A 15,692-nucleotide genomic window follows, 5' to 3' on the forward strand; every position below is an offset into this window, starting at 1 on the left:
AGGAAACAGGCCACCTCCTAGGGACTTTGTGAAGGGAAGTATGGCAAAGAATCATAGTAAGGGAGAAAAGCAGGAGGTCAAAAAGCTAAAAACCAAGAACGAACTGGAAGGCCAAACAGAAAAGGGATTCCCAAGTATAAATTCACATAGAACTGGCTGAAGAAGACCTGGCTATTGGATTAGCAACACTGGGCCATGAATCTAGCAGTGCAACTGTCAAGCTGCCTTTGGAAAAGAAATCTCCCTGAGCGTCCATTTCCTTTAGATACGGGAATTAACCAAACTCTGATACAGGTATATATATCACATACACACATGTGTATGTGTATACATAAATGCACACACATATATATATTTTATAAACATATATATGAATATACCCAGAACATAAAAAAGTATTTGATTCTTTCATAGTGTTGTTTTATTTTTAAACATAACAAATATGAAAGGGCATCATCTCCAGGTTAGATTCTAATTTAACCCTTGAATAAAAGCCAATGGTCACGCTATGGATTTTTTTAAAAAAGATCTATTTATTTGAGAAAGAGACAGCATGAGCAGGAGGGGCAGAGTGGGGAGAAATTTAAGCAGTCTCTGTGCTCAGCACAGAGCCCTATATGAGGCTCGATACCACAACCCTGAGATCACAACCTGAGCTGAAACCAAGAGTCAGATGCTTAACCAACTGTGCCAACCAGGCGCTCCACATTATTGATGTTTAAAAGCAAAAGTAACTCAGTGATGAAGCTAATAAACTTATTTTCTAATTAGATATCACACTTATATTTTATTTAAAAGTATAGAGGTGGCTATGACTAAAATTAATTTCTTATTGATTCTAGGTGAACAACATAATAATAGCTATCACTGACACCTACTTAGTACTTTATATAAATCCTAAGACCAGTATTATTCTTTTGCTTTTCAAGTGGGGAAAATAAGGTTCAAATAAATTAAATTACTTGCTGGAGCCCCCCTCTTAAGATACAAAGTGGCTGAACCAAGATTTGAATTGAGATCGATTTAGGTTTATCTGAATCTCCCCTCTATGCACACAATTTTCCCCTATAAAACAAACATTTCTTGGATTTTACATTTATGCTCATCACAACCTGGAAGAGAGACGCAAGAGAGACTTGAAGTGACAATAAAATAAGGAGAATTTAGAGGTGTGTGTGTGTGGGGGGGAGTGCTTATGTAATCCATCTCATTATTTCCAATATTAAGTTCAATGTGAATGGAAGATTAATCTCAAGGTAAGCATGCATGTAACTGACTCACCGGGGGAAGAGGGGAGAGATATTTTTGCCTGGCTATTTGTGTTTTGTGAACATACCCTCCTACTCAAATGATTACATTATTCTCCAAATGAGACTTTCTGCCTCGACAAGATGCTTTTTCAAGTCTCTCTCCTTTAAAATACAAAGCAAATCAATAAAGACACATCCTTTAAGATATGCAGTCAACAAACATTAACAGAGTTTGCTATGTGCCAGACACAAAATTAAATGCCTTCAAGAGGCATGTGTTCTGATGGCAAAACCCTGTATAAAACATCTGCCATGGCCAGGTGCCAAATGTTAGGATAAAAAGAAGGTGCACAATGTGAAAAGTACCTGTAGCTTATGTTGCTTAAAAAGCTTTTGTTGTTGTTGATTTTTACTGCTATTTATCTGGTGTTTGTGTGTAAGTATACATTTATATGCAAAATTTAAACGTGACTTTTTTTTTTCTTAACTGGAAAAGAACCTCATTAGCACTGTCACTCAGTTGTTTTTGCTTTTAACACCTTGCTGGCACTTTCACACATATGGTGGTATATAATCTTCAAATCACCCTGTGACGTAACTGTTTCAAGTACTCTTTTTTTTTTTTTTTTAATTTTATTTATTTATTTACGATAGTCACAGAGAGAGAGAGAGAGAAGCAGAGACACAGGCAGAGAGAGAAGCAGGCTCCATACACCGGGAGCCCGACGTGGGATTCGATCCCGGGTCTCCAGGATCGTGCCCTGAGCCAAAGGCAGGCGCCAAACCGCTGCGCCACCCAGGGATCCCTCAAGTACTCTTTTTAAAAAGAGTTAGTATATATAAAGCCCAGAGAACAGTGCCTGACACAAAAGTTCTTGAAAGGTGGTGGTGGCGGTGGTTACACAGAAGAAACAAGTCCAAGTCCAAAGAGGCAGTGACCTGCACATGGTCGTAGGCAGGTGGGTAAGAGTGTCAGTCTTCTCTTCCAAAGCCTGTGATCGTTTTGCAAGCACCCTGCACCAGAAGTTGCCCCAACCATCACACCATGAAGCTTCCTTTCCGGATGCCCCGCCTCATGGCCTGGGCTCAGAATGAATGCTGCAGTCAATAACCAAAGGCCGTACCACCCATGCAAGAGCCCCACCCTAGGTCCCAGCCAGCAAACCCAGGCCTCCAATCCTTACCTAAGGTCAAATGAGAGGCGTCAGTTTATTGGCACCCCACGTTTGAAAGGCTGTCCCTCTTATTCCACTCATTACTTTGAAATGCCTACTCTTAGGAAGAGGTTAAGAAGAGACTCTAAGAACGACAACTAAGATGAAAAAATCTGAGCCAATTAGTGGTAGCAATAATATAGTACATAACTGTTAATATTTACCAAGCTCTCACTATGTGTCAGCAATTGTGTTAAGCGCTTTGCCTAGATTTCCTCATTTAATCTCCACAACATTCTGAGGTAGACACACACCAGTATCACCTCCATTTCGCAGACAAGGAAAATGAGGCACAGGGAGGTTAAGTAACTTGTCCAACATCACCCAGTCTGCAGGTGATGGTGCTGGAATTTGAGGTCAAGCTCTTAGTTGCCACACCGTACAGATGCTTCGGTTCTATTATTGAATGGACGTCACCAAACAGAACCTGGCACCGGGCAGATGGTCATTTAGTGCCTCACTCACAAATGAGAGCCAACATCCCCCACTGAGAAAGGGAAGGACTGTCATCTCTGGTCTTCCCTTATTTCCTGGCTCTTCACCTGCTCTGCCCTGCATCATATTGCTTTCACTCTCCTGGAAAGAGTGAAAAGTAAACAAATTGCAAAGAGTACAACTCCAAGGAACCGACCGATACTGTATGGTCCTGTTCTAGAAGACAAGGGCATCACACTTCACAGTGGCAGGTAACCAAGGGTCCATGAAATCAATAGCGAGCTGAAACCACCCTCCTGACTCTTTTGGGGGCAGAGTCTCCATTGAGGGGATTCTCAACCGTGTTCGGTCCTGAAACCAGCCAGGAAAAGGTGAAAGACCTCTATAACCCACCACCCCATCCTTCCACTCACTACCACCTCCAAACCTCCCTAAGACTAAGGACAAAACAAATACTTGCAAAGTAGGTTATTAAGTTGTGCTACAAATACCCAACCAGCACCTGCATATCCTGTGTGTTATGGTGTTGAGAGCTGGAGGATGCTAAGCACCTACCATGGCTCCAGCTCAGAGCAAGGACTCCAACGGGCTGGTTCCCTTCCCACCTCCCCATCTCACAGGGAAGAAAAAGCCAACCAACTCCCATGCACCGTGACAAGGGTGAGAACAGACAAGTGCCTCACAAAGAAAGGGCTGTCAGAGAGTAGAGACAGCATGGATCCATGCTGGAAGGCAGTGGATGAAGAGGTTTAGGAGTTAGAAGGAAGTATTGTAGGCAAAGGAAACAGGCTGAGCAAAACCACAGCACCAGGAAATGCCCTGCAAGCAGCTGAAGTGGAGAGATAGAAGGAGCTGCTTCTAATTAACTTGTGAAAGGCCTTAATGGCACCCTTAGGCATTTGGCTATTATTTTGGAGGTAAGGAGAGACATAGGGAATGTAGTGGACATTTGCTAGTGGACATTTGTGGGTTGTCCATCATTCAACGCATCAGCACCCTGATATTCCTAGTGGAGAACCCCCATCAAGTGGTCTTGGTAGGAGGTAAGGCTTTCTGTCACCCAGCCTGGATTCGTGCATACCCCCAACTGGGAGTGACCCAGGAAAGCAGTGGGGTCCTAACCCAGTTGCCCCTGGGCTATCCTTAGCTGAGCCTCCCTTGGTTCTGGCCCATTTTCCAAGTTTGGCTCTGCAGCTTCTCTGGCCAGTTCGTGCACCAGTGTCCTTCCAATAAATTCCTTTTCTGTTTAGGCTACCCAGAGGCAGTTTTTGCTGCTTATCACCCAGACTCTTGAGAGCACACTGAAGCAGCAGAGGGAGGGAGCTGATCAAAATCGTGTTTGAGAAAGATAACAGTTATCAGGACTGTGGCCAGCCCATGGCCTACACAGCCAGGCCGATGCCTTTCAGAAGGGCTAGTCCCTCAGCCTAGAGCATGACTCCTCTCTCCTGCCCCTTTAGCCTTGAGGCCTCAGCTTACAAAGTACCTCCATAAGAACCTTCTCTGATCCCACCTCTCCACTCATTCAGTGCCCCTCCTGGATGTCATCCCAGACCTGTGGGTTCTTAGACACTTGGCAGTTCAAGAACCTCAGTCCTACACTGTATTCTGGCCACCCTGAATCATGTTCTCAGAGTGTGCCAAATTATTCTCAATGAACACCCTGACCCTAAAGTTCTATCCCCTCATCCTTCACATCTCGGCTCAGATGCCAAAGTCTCTGTGAAAATTTTGCTAATTCTGTTCCTTAGTGCTCAAAAAACTTGGGAAGGTTTGTCCTTCTGTTAAGACCTCTGTTGCATTTCGCTTTGTATTTGGTCAGGTTGTTTGGAGCTCAGCTCCTTGAAAGTTGGGACTGTTTCACACTCACCTCCAATACCCCCAAAGAGTCTAACACCGTGCTGGGAATATGCTGGTACTCATTCATGCTGAACTGGTTTGAACAAATTTTAAAAATTATATTTAAAAATTTTTAAATAACTTCTGACCAGAGCAGGGGCTCCTAGACAGGCTTCCTGAGTCAGGACACCTCCCACCTCATTCCCACAGGGCAGGAAAGAGTATGGGAACCCACGTTAGAAGGCCCAAATACAACTCCTGACTCTGTCAGCATGGGAAACCTTGGGCAGTTCATTCTATTTCTCCGTCTCAGTGTCTCATCTGCAAAACAGGAATAAAAATCAAGCGTCTACCTCACGGCACTGTCAGGAAGATGAATGTATCTGAAGGACTTTTGTAAAGTCCAAGGCTTCACCATAAATTTCATACTTAGCAAGAAGCATTATCTTCCCCTGTTGCTGTGGGATGGTGAAGGCCTGAGCTGGGCAGACACCAGTTTAACAAGGCAGCTCTACATCTGGTTTGGCAGACGGAATTTCATCACTGGTCCAAACCAGACTCTGAACCAAACAGACCAGTTCCACAGGCCAGATGATAAAGCCAGATTATAAGGGCCATTTAGATACATATTCATTAGCAATTCCAAAGGGCCTAAGTAATGCAGAAAGAGCTCTGCTTTTCCAGTTTCCAAGCCTGTCAATGGTTTAGGATTAGTTTCTAAACAGAGGTTCCCCAGGGAGTCTTACCTGGAGGCCCAGCCTCTGAGATCCTGCTACTCTTTAAAAAATTCCATCATGTCAACAAGTTTAACCCTTGAATCCTGTGGTCCAAGAATGGAACACTTTCCCCTGCACTCTGTGACTACTCCTTTGTGTCCTGCCCACCACAACTACAAAAGCCCTTTCAAAAGGGAGAAATAAACATTTCAAAACCATATCCTAAAAAAGGCCCTTTGGTCCTAAGAGTCAACTTGAGATGTGAAGTTCCTCATTCATTCTCAGATATGGTCAAAAGAGAACGTCAGTTCCTGCCTTCTTCCTTTTATAGGCTTTGGCTCGATTACTTCTTGCGGCACATGTGACGTAGCTATCTCCAGCCTCCACCTCACAGCAGAAACTAAGACTCAGAGAAGTACTGTAGGACCCAGGGAAGTCACCTGAAGGGCAGCACAGAGCAGACCCTTCTAGATAAACACAAGTGAGAAGTGAGCAGAGGCTCCTCAGTCCCCCTGGCCTTAGCCCACCACACCATCTTGTGTTTGCAACTCGGAAGCTCACTTACATCAGACAGCACAAGGTGTAGGAAAAGGACACAGGTGTTGTTGGAGTGAGGCAGGTCTGGATTGAGGTCACCACTCTACCGTTTACTAGTTGTGTGGTCTGGGCCTCAGTTTCTCATCTGTAGCGTACCACAGAATTGGGAGAAAGGATTAAAAGCAAAAACATATTAGGAGACAACGTAGACAAAAGGCCATATGTGCTGTGTGAAGGACAGGGTCCTTGCTTCCCCTGCCAGCGCTGCACACAAAGCCCAGCACAACACATGCCCTGGGTAAAGGTCTCAGCTGCAGGGCTGCTTAGACACTGCGAGGCTCACGGCTGGTGCTGCAGACACAGTGATTTCAAAACCTGCTGAAGGATGGAAAAGTAGGGGCAACTGCAGAGGCAGTCAATAACAACAAAGAAAAAGACGAGTCACATTCTCTGAGAGAACACCAATGACTTTTAAAGTTCAAAGGAAGGTATGAGGAGAACGGGGCTATTCATAACAAATGATACTTCCTAAAATGTCTGCCAATTTTGGTGAAAAGTCATCATAAGAGAATTCGGGTGAAAGGAAACAACTTCCAGGACACCATTTATAGTGATGGAAAGCCCCCAAAATTTTTTCTGAGAGGATGCACTGAAATTGCAGGGCAGCAAGGGTTGCCACCATGAAGCTATATGAAAGAGCACAGCCAGAGAAGAGAGTCCCAACGAAACAAGGTAAAACAAATCATTTTTCAAGTCCCCCAAAGTAGAGAGCTGAAAATGAGGAACTGCTGTACATTCAGGAGTTTTGTTTTGTTTTGTTTTTTAAGTAGAATCCACGCTGGGCCTGGGGCCCAAACCCACAAGCCTGAGATACAGACCCAAGCCGAGACCAAGAGTGGGAGGCTCAACAGACCAAGCCACCCTGCGCCCCAAGGATCAATTTGAAAAGTAAAGAGAGTGAGCAAACCAGATGAACAATCGCTCCAAGAAACCAAAAGTGGCAGAGGTCACAAGCACCAGGGTCCTGGGCAAGCAAAGAGAACATCTGAGGCACAGGACGGGATCATTCAGAAAGCTGGTTGCTACTCATTGACTATCCAGGAGCCTCAAATACAGAAATGTCAAGTGAGGCTCTGGAGGCCAGGACAGAGGGGTTTGTATATGTGTGTCGTCGGGGGCTGAGGGAGCGCTGTGAGCTCTAGAATGGCACACAGGTGGCAAAGACAGGCAGACTAAAGGGACAGAGTTCTGGACTCTATCAGGAAACTGAGGGGAAACAGGCCCTCTTCTACACGCTGATGGTGATGTGAATTGGTACATCCACTGTGGACAGAAGTTTCCTAGGATATCTTAAAAAAATTTTTTTTTAAATTTTTATTTATTTATGATAGTCACAGAGAGAGAGAGAGAGAGAGGCAGAGACATAGGCAGAGGGAGAAGCAGGCTCCATGCACCGGGAGCCCGATGTGGGATTCGATCCCGGGTCTCTAGGATCGCGCCCTGGGCCAAAGGCAGGCGCCAAACCGCTGCGCCACCCAGGGATCCCTCCTAGGATATCTTAAAACTGCAAACCCATGGGGCCAGAACAGAATGTTAGTTCCTGTCTCTTCCTTTTATACGTCTTATATCATCTGATTCTTGCAGCATCTGTGATGTAGGTATCACCACCCCCACTTTGACCCAGCAATCCCATTTTTTGTCATTTATCCCACACTTAGATCTGCATGTGTATGAAATTCTGAATTTACAAAGCTAGTTACCACAGCATTGTGTTTTTTTTTTTTTTTTAAGTTTTTTTAAGTAGGCTCCACATCCAGTGTGGACCAGCCCAACACAGGGCTTGAACCCACAACCCTAAGGAACAACACCTGAGCTTAGATCAAGAGTTGGATGCTTAACTTACTGAGCCACCCAGCCGCCCCAGCATTGTTTGTAATAGCAGAACTAGAAACACCCTCAAATATCCACCATAAAGGGACTGGATGAATGTGTTACAGGCATCCATGCAATGGAAAACCATGCAGCAATGAAGACTGGAAAGATCTCTAATATATACGGTTAAGTGAAAAAAAACAAAGGTAAGATGCAGAAGAACAAAGCCTGTCACATGCTACCCATTTGTGCAGAAATAAAAAGGGGAGCGAATATTAAAATCCACACTTATCTGCTTATATTTGCATTAAGCAAGTTTTGAAAAAGGTAAAAGAAACTGAAAAATGAATTACTTATGAGGAGGCAGAGTTGGTAGATGCTAAGCACCAGGGGGAAGGGCTGGGAGCATGACTTTTCACAGTACCCTCTCACATTTTTTTATTTCACCATATGAACATCTTGCCTTTTTGAATAAATAAAAATATTTTCCGAGTAGTAAGTCCCAATCAGCACAGCAATCTCAGCAAATGTAAAGCCCTGGAGAGTTTCCAAACTGGAAGGGCCACAGCTGGTCTTGTGAAGGAGCTGTAACCCACCTCGTGATGGAGTCCTCTTTGGGAAACACACACCAATGAACTGACTCCAAAGTGACTTGCTCCTACGCATTCAGGACAATAGTACTTATGTTATGAAAAGCTGCAAATGACGCAAACGTTCCACGGGATGTGGATATGCAAGGGCCTGCCTATTTGGGTGGATTACACTGGATTATATGGCTATTCCACCTCAACTATTTCAACACCTAGCAACCCCTACGTAAAAATGTAACAATTTGTGCACACATTAATAGAACTCACACAGAATCCAGAGGATACTGACAATCTGATAGTCAGAAAGCGCTTTCTGAATCAAGCTGTTAAAGAACTTTTTAAATTATGAAATGGAGAAGAGAAATATATATATATTTTATGCCAATACATGAGCTGAGTAGGAGAACGACAGAAAAGATTGTTCAGGGGGTACCTGGGTCATTCAGTGGTTGAGCATCTGCCTCTGGCTCAGGTTGTGGGGTTCTGGGGTCGAGTCCCACATCAGGCTCCCCACTAGGAGTTTGCTTCTCCCTCTGCCTATGTCTCTGCCTCTCTGTGTCTTTCATGAACAAATAAATAAAATCTTAAAAAAAAAAAACAAAAAACTGTTCAGTAAACATTAGGCCAAAGGCCTGGGTGTGAATGCAGAACAGTGTTTGTCAAGGGCATACATAGCCAGACAGACCCCGGGAGGAGTCAGTGATCTGAGCAACCTCAGAAAACTTTATGTCCTAGGAAACTGAACTAGAGATCAGGAGCTAAAATGAGGTAGGAAATAAACAAGCTGTGAGCAACAGCAGCTCTTCCCACCCAAACATTAGCTACAGGGATCTATGTTCAAGAGTCAAAACAAAGTTTAGGTCTTGAAAATGATACACCCAAGGGTAAAAAGTAGATCTGTGCTTCACCTTACTGAGCAATTTCCCCAAATACACTCCCTAGAGAAGCCTGTAGTAGGTTTCCATCCCTCTCCTGACCTGGGCCTCCCAATGGTATGCTGGTCACACCAAACTCCCCATGGATGTGGACACCTGGCTGGGGGCCCACACAACACCCTGGGCTTGAGGTGCTATCCTTTATCAGACACACCTTTCCAGAGCGCCTCTCCAGTACTAGGTAGTGTCAGGGTCTCTGCCAAAGACGGGGCTGACTGCAAGAATGAAGACAGCAGAGGACAAGGCAGTGCTACCCAAAGGCTCAGGAACTGGAAGTTCCTTCGCAGGCTGGGGCTCAGCATGGACTAGCCATAGGAGGACTACATGAATGTAAGTGCCTGACAGAGTGAGCCCCCCAGAGCCCACCATGTAGGTACAGTGGCTGACAATCACTCACATCAGTGTATGTTACCATGGAATTCAGAATACCAAGGATAAAGAGCCTATAAACTTCCAGAGGAGAAAACAGGTGGCACACAAAAGATCAGGAATCAAATGGTATCATATTTCTCAACTACCAAAAGCTAGAAGACAATCAGGAAATGCCTTCCAACATCTGATATAAAATTACGTCCAACCTAAAATTCTATTTTTTTTTTTATTTTTTATTTATTTATGATAGTCACAGAGAGAGAGAGAGAGAGGCAGAGACATAGGCAGAGGGAGAAGCAGGCTCCATGCACCGGGAGCCTGATGTTGGATTGGATCCCGGGTCTCCAGGATCGCGCCCTGGGCCAAAGGCAGGCGCCAAACCGCTGCGCCACCCAGGGATCCCAACCTAAAATTCTAAACTAGCAAACTGGCATGAAATCAGAATAAAGATGTTTTAAGATAGACAAGGCTCCATCCCACCCCCCAATTTCCCTCTAATGTAACCTTTTCTCAGGAAGCTACTCCAACAAAACTAGGGAATAAAAAAAACAAGAACCAGGGAATGGGGGCCTCAAGGTCACCGCTCCCTACTGATGGCTAAAGCAATCCCAGGATAAGTGTGGGACAGCAGGGGATCCCTGGGTGGCGCAGCGGTTTGGCGCCTGCCTTTGGCCCAGGGCGCGATCTTGGAGACTCGGGATCGAATCCCACGTCAGGCTCCCGGTGCATGGAGCCTGCTTCTCCCTCTGCCTGTGTCTCTGCCTCTCTCTCTCTCTCTCTCTCTCTCTCTCTCTGTGACTATCATAAATAAATAAAAAAATTAAAAAAAAAAAAAAGTGTGGGACAGCAGAGCTAGACAAATATGACATGGGGCAAAAGGACGGAGGGCTTCAGAAGAGACAGTGACAAGGGGGATAAAATCAGATCAGGTGAGGAAAGTGTAATAAAAACTAAGGGAAGGAGAGCTTCCCTTTTTATCCCAATAGGGGGATAAAAGCAACTAACCCCCTATTGAGAATCTCTGTCACAAGAATTAGGGCTGAATTCATTGCAGGAACATGGAAAGTAAGCAAGTGAATAACTGATGCTATTGTAAGTCCGAGGAAAAACACAAACAGCAACAAAAAAAATGTAGAGGATCTACACAAGAGAAATAAAAACGTCTGCCCAAACAAAGCTTGTATACAAATGTCCCTAGCTGCTTCATTTATAACAGCCAAAAAGTGGAAACAACCTAGGTGTCCACTGACTGATGAATGGGTAAATAAGGCATGACGTATCCACACAAGGGAACACTATGCTGCAACACAGATGAACCTCAACATTATGCTAAGTGAAGGAAGCCACATCTTGTACGAGTCCACGTAGGTAAAATGTTCAGAATAGGGCAAATCCACAAAGACGAAGGTAAATGAGCTCACTGAGAGTGATCTTCAATCTTTTCCAAAGAAAACAGCTGCCTCAACTTGCTGTCACCCACTCATTCCTGACTTCCTTCTGGCTTACGTAGACTTGACCCCTTCATCCAACTGCTCTGTCCCATGTCAGCCTCCAAACTGCCAAATCCCGCAACTCCTTTCATGGCTTTGTCCTCCTTGCTGTCTCTGCAGCACTATCCCAGTCATCATCCACTACCCAGCCACTCCTTGAGAAGCTCTCCTTCCCTTAGTTTTCATTACACTTTCCTCACCTGATCTGACCTCTCCGTTCTATCTTCTCTCTCACCTCTAGCCTCAACTCCAGTGATGACTCCTCAATCTCCATCCTCAGTTTTGACCTCCTCCTGAGCACTGGCCTCGGATTACCTTGTGGATGACCACCCCACCCCCAGCACCTCAATTTCTGCCCACTTAAGACAAATGTTTATCATCTCCCTAGACCAGTTCTTCCTGCTGGCTCCTGAACTTTCCCAATGCCCCAGGATCAAAGCTGTGATGGAATCTTAGAATTCCACCTCTACTTTGCCTTCAGGGTGAGGCCTTCGCTGAGGCCCCATTGTGTTAGGTCCACCATCTTGCATGATGGCCACTTCCTATCCCAACCCCATCACCCTTAGTATCATCATCTCACACCTGGAAATGGCTGCAGTTCCCTCCCACTGACCTGGTCTCCCTGATTCTAATCTTCCTTGCCCATCGCCACAGTCAAATTTTCTTAAAATAAGTGGTTGGTGTGTCATCACCCTACTTAAAAATCCTCAGCAGTTCCCTCTGTACATTCCACAAAACATGTGCATCAGGTATGAAGACTCTCCAGTTTAGCTCCAACTCACCTCTCAGACCTTATCTTCTACCGTTTCCTTACACACATCATAAGAGTCCAAGAACTTGCAAGCAATCCTTTATCTCTAAGGCAGCTTGATCCTCCTCTGCCATGTGCTTGTCACACTGATTCTGCTACCCACCCTTTTGGGTCTCATAAGAAGGACACCTCTGTCACTGTGCTTTTCCTGATCCCAAAATGAGAAACCAGAAGACTTGGTTTATCACAATCCATGAGGCACTTTCTCATAATACAGCTATCTGCCACAAAAGAAAGTACTCTAGATATCCCATCATGGGAGGGGTGGTGCTGATAGCCTGGGACAACAGAGCATCCTGCAGTGGAACAAGGTCCTGGAGACCAACATGTTTCTTTGTTGGGCCTACAGTATGCTTCTTTAAAACAAACAAAAACTACTTTGAGCCAACATTTTAAAATGTGGATATTTCACAGATGACAGATCCCTTTTCCAAGAGGCTTCCCTTACCTACCTAGTCTAGTCTGCCCTAGTCATTCTCTAGAATACGGGTCCATTTTATTTTCTTCATGTATCCTGCCAGAGTGTTCATTTCAGTTATTTATTCAGCTTGTGTTTATTCCCTCAAGAATTTATGTTCCCTGAGGGAGAAGAGAATGTGTATGTCTTGTTCAAATCTCTCCTCGGCACTCTGTCCATCAAATGGGTCCTTAGAAGCCACCTAAGAGATGTGCTGGACAAATGAATGGATGCGGCCTCCTTGGACTCACATCCTCAAAGGACCCTCATGGATTACCGCTGGAATGATGTTGCCCAGTGAAGCATCCTTGCCCACCTGGTTCCTGGAGGTAGGCATGAGAGCTTGAGGTTCCAAGTACCACCCCCCAACCCCCATCACACACAAAGTATGCGTACTCATATTCATAGTCTTTTCTTCCTTACCTGACTAGCTCCTAGAAGCAACTGATCTAACCCAACCCCAGGGGCTGTGTCTATCTAGTATAACTTAGATAGTTCTGCCCAAGGTTGCTGGACTTATTCAGGCATTCGGCAAGTATTTAGTTCTAAGTGCAAGAAATACAGCATGAAGGAAACAGAAAGATCTGGCCCTCATGAAGCTGACATTCTGGAGGAGGAATGGATGTAGAATTCAGGGATATCTGTAATTGCAGACCACTGGCCTTCACCCCTGCCCAACCCTTCTTGTGCTCCAAGACCCCGGTCAAAGGCCACCTCCTTGGTGTGGTCTTCCTGGTATGAGTCTACCAAACTCCTTCAGTGATGACTTTCACTTACTGCTCTGAGCAAATATAAGCTATTCTATCCTGGCATTACTAGTTTTATTGTTGTTCATCTTAAGCTCCATGAGGCCATAAAATTCTCTTTCCTGTCTCTCATGTTCCCTACAGCTGAGAAACCACAGCTGGCACTTGAATACTTGTTGACCAGTTTGGACAGGGAGTCATTTTTTCCCAAATCTGGTATGGGGACCTGTGAAGCCACGGAACCACGGTGGTAGTTTCCATAAGGTATATTTTACTCAGAAGACTATAGGGGAAAGGTTAATATTTAACCACTTGGGAATTCAACACATTAGAAATTAATATAAATAGGAATCAGTTATGGAATGAGAAGGCAAAATGCACATGAGTTCCTTCGTGTGAGCTTGCTGGTGGGCAGCCTTGGACATACTTCTTACTGGCTAGGTAACCTTGGCTAATAAGTTAATGAACCACGTTGAGCCTCTGTTTCAGGATTTATGAAAGGAGATGAGAGTAGTATAACAGATGTTATTCTACCTGGCGAAAGTGTTGTCAAGGATTGAGACTATTAACATGTATGGAGTGCTTAACACCGTGCCTGGCACATAAATGCTTAAAATATGTTAGCTGTCCTTGTTAAGTTCCAAGAACCTCTCTTCTCCATTTGTTAATACATCTCTATTTAGGAGCACTTCATGGAAAAATCTGTGGTTAGATTTGGGGTTTCAATTAAGGGTCTTATTAGCTCACCGCCAAGAGGGCCAAAAACAGAAGGCAAGGACAAGCCAAGGGGTTAATCGTCACAGAAGCAAAATGAGAAACAGATCCTTTTCAATTAGCTGCTGCCACTTATCTCTCCCTCTAGAAGAGAATCTTCTGCTGCCTCAGTGTCTTCATCTGTACAATGGGGATGTAGCCACTGTTTCTGCCTGCAAGACTGTAGTGAAATCCTGGACACGACAGCACTTTATAAACTAAGAGCGCAATGCACTTGAGTCACTGCTTAAAAGCATGGGTTCTGGACAATCTCAGGTGAGTGACCTTAGACAAGCAAACATCTGGCCTCAGTCTCCCATGGGGCCCTAGTGAGAAGTGAAACAATAAAAAGAATTTGGGGACTACAACACCAGAAGAACCCAACTATTGAGTTACTATTATGATTATTAACCTATTCACTGGACTCCTCACTACCAAGAGTCAGATGAAAGCCTGATACAGTGACCCCAACACTAGCCCAGGAGATGGGCTCTCTAACCAGCTGGTTGACCTTGGGCAAGTAGCTGACCCTCTCCAAACACTGGGTTCCCATGGTCACAAAATGAGAGCATTGCAAGAGAGAATCCCTGGGCTCCTACCAGCTCTTCCACTCCGCTGTTAAGGTCTCCGGAACAAAGGCTACCCGCTCCCCAGCCTGTCCCCGAAGGGCCACAACTCAAAATTCTCGCTGCTCAATTCCCTTTGCAGCGCGGCAGCAGGAGCGCCCGGGTCTCCACCCCGGAGAGAAGTGTCCACACTCCGCCGCCACCGCTCGCTTCATCAGCAACTTGCTTCTGCAGCCGCTCCCTGCCCAAAGTTTCCCTGAGCGCCAGGGGACCCGGCGGCGGGTCAGCCCCGGGAAGCCCAGAGAGCAGCGCGCGGAGCCTGGGGACCCGGTTTCGGTGATCCCCAAGCCGCCCCCGCAGCCGGGCGGGGAGTGACAGGTGCGCCGCGGAGCTGCGGGCGGCGGGAGAGCGGGACCCCGGGCGGCGCGTGTAGGCGCGCAAGGGAGGCGGCGGCCGCGGCTCTCCTCAGGCTGCTCCCCCGGGGCTCGGGACGCCCCCGGCTCCGCGCCCCCGGTCCCACGACCCTAGCTCCGCTTCCGGACACGCGGCGCCGCAGAACCCGGCGGCCGCGCGGGGGCCCAAACTCGCAGCGCTCGGCAGGGCTGGGTTCCGCCGGGCCGACCGCGCGTGCCGAGCCTTCCCGCGCGCCAGGGCTTGCGGGGGGTGGGCGCACGCGCACCCGCGCGCCGCCGTAACCCCTTCCTCCCCGCGCGCCCCCGCACTCCCACCCACCCACCAGCACTCACCGTCGATGTCCCCCAGGGTCAGCTCATCGCCCAGCTCCGTGAGCGTCTCCATGGTCTCCAGATCGCCCAGCTCGCCGCTCTCGTCCATCGCCCGGCTCGGCGCGGAGGCCCCCCTGCCGTCCCGCTCAGGGAGACGCGGGGGCGGTGCAGCCGCCACCGCCCATGACACCCGACAGTCCCCTCCCGGTACCGCCTCACCGGCCGGTGCCAGCCGCCGCCATGTTTGCGCCGCGCGGGAGGGGCGGGGCGGGATTCCCCCGCCCCAACCCGCGCCCTCCGCGGCCCCGCCCCCAGGCCGCGCGCCCCCTTGTTTGTTGTCAATGGGACCAGGCCCATCGCGGCCAATCGGCGAGCGAAGCGGCG

At 46.9% G+C, this 15,692-nt stretch overlaps 1 protein-coding gene across 1 annotated transcript in view; it reads right to left on the reverse strand.

Annotated features, from left to right (window-relative positions):
• The window catches only part of SREBF2 (sterol regulatory element binding transcription factor 2), a 62,304-nt gene extending 46,724 nt beyond the window's left edge, over nucleotides 1–15,580 (reverse strand). The window contains exon 1 of the mRNA XM_072843739.1: nucleotides 15,330–15,580. Within this exon, the coding sequence (XP_072699840.1) occupies nucleotides 15,330–15,417 (88 nt within the window). The 5' untranslated portion in view covers nucleotides 15,418–15,580. The remainder of the gene's footprint in view (nucleotides 1–15,329) is intronic.
• Nucleotides 15,581–15,692: the final 112 nt, after the last annotated feature.

The sequence above is a fragment of the Canis lupus genome, chromosome 11 (genome assembly GCF_048164855.1).
Source record: "Canis lupus baileyi chromosome 11, mCanLup2.hap1, whole genome shotgun sequence".
Taxonomy (NCBI): domain Eukaryota; kingdom Metazoa; phylum Chordata; class Mammalia; order Carnivora; family Canidae; genus Canis; species Canis lupus.